General features: G+C 49.2%; 1 protein-coding gene across 2 annotated transcripts; it reads right to left on the bottom strand.

Moving 5' to 3' along the window:
* Positions 1–1,143: 1,143 nt before the first annotated feature.
* Positions 1,144–3,738, bottom strand: LOC135457528 (sodium/potassium/calcium exchanger 1-like). Of its 2 annotated transcripts, none has more exons than XM_064732182.1 (2): positions 3,598–3,738; positions 1,144–3,161 (listed from the first exon to the last, which is right to left on the bottom strand). In XM_064732182.1, the coding sequence occupies exons 1-2, from the start codon at positions 3,632–3,634 to the stop codon at positions 2,155–2,157; spliced, it is 1,044 nt and encodes a 347-aa protein (XP_064588252.1). In that variant the 5' UTR covers positions 3,635–3,738; the 3' UTR covers positions 1,144–2,154. The 2 variants fall into 2 exon arrangements, with proteins under 2 accessions (XP_064588252.1, XP_064588251.1); XM_064732181.1 differs by having other exon boundaries at positions 3,702–3,732.
* Between the last annotated feature and the right edge of the window lie 534 nt (positions 3,739–4,272).

Below are 4,272 nucleotides of genomic sequence, written 5' to 3'. Positions count from 1 at the left end.
TTGTTCCTGTAATTTGGTGATCACCTGGCAGGTTTTGGGATGATGTCTGTGAGACTCCAGCCTGCAGAATTATTCTGCATGATTCTTCTTGGGGTGGAAATTGATCCCTGTCACCCCTTTCAGTGTGGCACCAACAGTGCCATGTAATTATGTATTTATTGTCACTCTTGATTAGCCCCACACCTCCAGTCACAGGGGGAAGGAGCTGCTGTGTAATTTTAACAGGATTCCATGAGCTCTGGGATGCTTTTATAAATCACAAGCACAAAACACAGTGACAGTGGTTGATGTGAACATCTGAGAGAGGGGCACAGCGATGCACAGAGGTTTTTGTTGCTCTCTGCTTCTTTCCCCATGATTTCCTCAGGCCTCTGTGCTCTCCTGGCCAGGAGGAGCTGCCAACTCACTGATTTGTAAATCTAAATTCTCTGACACAAGGACATCATCTCCAGCCTAACAGCAGAGCTTTGCCAGAGGCAGCCAAACCCAGAACCTTTGGGATCATGAGGAGCAACCTCTGAGTTATTTAAGGGCAGATATTTCCATGGGCAGGCCCTCAATCATATTGGGTCATAAGGAAAAAAAATAAAATTAAGCAAGTCTGGCTTAAGCAGAGAGGTTTGGAGTGTGGCAGCCTGGGCTTTGGAGCCACAGGAAAGCTTTTTATGGGCGCATCAAAATCCTGATGTGATTAAGCATTTAAAGACAGTAAAATCAATCATGCCTTAAATAGAAGGGTTGTGCTCAACATCCCCAGCTCCTGGTTTGCTTTTAACTCCACATCCTCATCTCCTGGCTTCCTTTAACCCAACATCCCCAGCTCTTGGACTGCCTTTAGCTCAACCATCCCCAGCTCCTCGTTTGCCTTTTACTCTGCATCCTCATCTTCTGGTGTGCCTTTAATTCATCATCCCCAGTTCCATCATTTAACCATCATTTCTTGCCTCTGTGAGTGCTGTTGGTGAAGGTGCACACAGAACACCAGAGCTGGAAATGCTTTCCTTGGGGAGGATCGTGCTGTCCTTCACATTGGAGTTTTCCAGCTAATACAAACAATTATTTCCCTCTTATTATATAGTTTTTTTGAATCCCCATGAGTTCTAGCAGAATAATATTGTGTAAAAACCTTTTGCTTGAAAGAAATGAGGCTGAATTGTTTTCCTGATTCCCTGCTGCACCACACAATTCCTAAATTCAGTGAGAGCTGTGCCACCAGTCAGGTTTGATGGGAAAACTCCCTTCTGTTTAGCACTGTGTAATTAGAGATTAGCATTGGATATGCAGGTGCCAGAAATTTATTGATTATTTGCAGCAAAATGACCACAAGCAGCTTTTTTTGTTGTTTACAGCTCCTTCCACAGGCCTCCAGCCTGAGCTCCTTGACCTCCACCCAGCCAGTGCAAACCATAAAGAAAATGCCAAGTTCTGCAAAGCAAATGCTGTAAATGAGTCACATTTGGAAGTTCAGCCTTTCATCTTTCATTTTATTGGGTCTAAGCACAACAAGCCCAGTTGGTGTTCCAAGATTTGCAAGGAAATCACCAGGGGAGGAGCAGCTTTCATTCTGAGGCCACTGGTATCAGCATTCAGCATTTTACCAAACACTTTACAAAGGGTAAAAACATCAGTTCTGGCATTGGAGCCAATGCAAATACCAGAAATGAATTATCAGAGCATTCTTAACCCAACATTTCATAGCAGCCAGTGTTAAAATGATTTAACATTTATTGATTCCAATTGCAACAGACATCACACAATGCATTTCCAATAGTGGTGACAAGCCAGTGGGGTGAGAGGACAAATGTAATTAATAAATTAGACATCACTTAACCCTGTGCAGCCACACACACAGAGGGAGATACCATGAAGTGCACAGCCCTAGGCAGGGTATAAAAACATAAATAAATACATAAATACACTTTCTGTACCGTGGAACAGCCCCAGCAGGGACAGGAGGGCAGTGCCACTTGCAGAGCACACAAATTCTCAGTTTAGCACCTTTAGTTTTCAGTTTTTCAAAGGAGGTTCTGCCACCACCACCCTGAATCCGGGTCCTTTGGGGCACAAGCCCCATTTGGCAGGGTGGAGGCAGCAGGTTCAGCTCTGGTTGATGAAGGTGCTCCATGGCTGCTGCTCCAGGTTCCAAGTGCTCCTTCAGTGCTCCTGTGGCTCTCCCTCGCTGCTAATTTGGATTTTCTCCTCCTCCTCCTCGTGCTGCTGGGTTTCTGGCAGGCAGGCTGGGCTCTCCTCTGCCTTCTCTTCATCCTGCCCTGCCCCACCAGCAGCTCCTTCCACACCTTCAGGAGCTCCAATCTCACCTTGGCCCAGCTGGAGATCAAGTGGAGCTTCAGTTTCTGGTCCCCCCTGCCCATCTGCCATGTCCTCTCCTGCTTCTGGCTCCTCCAGGGGACACGAAGCAGCCGTGGTGTCACCTGCCTTCTGCATGGGCACTTCCCAAGGAGCCTTCCCAACACAGGTGTCCTCTGCAGCACCCTCAGCCTCGTGCCCTGCATCCCTCAGCAGCTCAGACCCTGCACCAGCCTCACCCTGGCCATGCTCAGCAGACACGTGGACATCAACCTCCACCGTGGTCCTAGTGAGAGGTGTCACCCCCTGCTCCCCACAGCGGGGCTCAGGGGACAAAGAGCTGCCAGGGGGACACTGAGCAGCCTCAGCCTCGCTGCTCTCCTGGGGATTTTGGGGTCCTTGTGCCTCTCCTGGGAGTTCCTGGGCTTCCAGCAGCTCTGGCTGAGGATCGCCTTCGGGCTGCTGGGACAGCTCAGCCCCTGGTGTGTCTCTGGCAGCCACAGGGGCTGAGGCCTCGCTGTGCTGTGCCCTTGGGGAGGATGCTGAGTCTCCTTCCTCGTCTCCAAATTCACTTCCAGAAGCTTCCAGCACCATTGTGGCAGCGGGGGGCTCGGGGCGCCTCGCCCGCGTGCGGATGCGCGCGGAGCAGAAATGGCTCTCGCCGGTCCAGGTGGCTGCATCGCAGCACACCCGGGCAGCCCTCCTGCCCCTGGCCCTGAAAACCACCCTGGGGAACACACAGGGCCTCCTGTTCTTCCCAAAAACACCTCCCATGGCCGCAGGGGACACAGACACTCCAAGGGACTGAGGAGGAGCTGGGTGCTCTGGTTCCAGAGGAGGAAGGGGCTTCACACCTGTGGAAATGGATATTTATTAGCCCAAAGCCATTAGGGTGAGTTAATCACCCAATTACCACCCAGAACAGGTGGAATTGCACGAGGGGAGACACAGAGACCTCTTAAGAAATAACAGTTTGAAAAGAGGGAAAAAAGAGTGAATTTGTCAAAGCAGAGCACTCTGAAAAACAGTGGCAGATCTCAGGAGCCACTCTCCACTCCAGACAAGGAAATGTTTAGACTTCCAGTAATAGAAGGGAGCAGGAGGGAAGAGGAGCAAGCCAGGCAGGAAAAAAATTACAGATAAATTTGAAATTCACAGGACAGAGCAGGGTTTATTCCTGAATAATAACATTAGGAGAGGAGTGCAAGAGACACAAGCAAAGTAAAAGGTAAGATAGCATCTCTCAGCACAAAATTAATTCAACAAAACAATTAAACCCAACAAAATTACTTGTGCTCAAAGAGGCCCAGACTGTAAAAATGTGCATGAATTAAAGCAAGGAACCCATCCCATAAAAACCAAGCAGCAAAAGAGCTCACAGAGCCCCTGCTCACCAGCACAGCTCCACACCCCACTGAAAATCCCTCACCTGGGAGCCAAAGCCTCACCTGGGCTTAAATAGGAGGGGGGGTCACACTCAACCCCTTCCCCCCTTGACTCCCAACCTTAGTTCCAGCAGGTTCTAAAGTTCCCTCACTCTATTTTTATTTCCCCAGGCATTTCCAAGCCCTTGGGAACAGGATGTGACCGTGCTCCTGTGTGCAAGTGATGGGTGATGGACTTCACTTTGATAATTGCCATTGGATGTTTAAAATAAATCTTAAGATTTACACAGAGCAGCCGAGGACAAGACAAACTGACCTCTGGTTGGAAGTGGTGATGCCAAGTGGCAGAAAAACCAAGCTGGGTTTGTGTGTAACTCACAAATGACAATACTAGCGTTGTAATCTCCCATTTTATTTGATATTGAGCAGTTAGGGGTGAAAAATTACCCCCCTTTCCCACTTGTGTGCTGTCTTCAGCTGGCTGAGCGGTGCAATTAGCAGTTTTACAGTGGCTGCAGATGATTTGAGGCATCCCAGGCACAGCTGATCAGCCTCTGCTGGCACTGACATTCCCCAGCCC

This window comes from Zonotrichia leucophrys, chromosome 24, assembly GCF_028769735.1.
Source record: "Zonotrichia leucophrys gambelii isolate GWCS_2022_RI chromosome 24, RI_Zleu_2.0, whole genome shotgun sequence".
NCBI classification, from domain to species: domain Eukaryota; kingdom Metazoa; phylum Chordata; class Aves; order Passeriformes; family Passerellidae; genus Zonotrichia; species Zonotrichia leucophrys.
The sequence above is the reverse complement of the archived record's forward strand: the minus strand, read 5'-3'. Positions and strand labels throughout refer to the sequence as shown.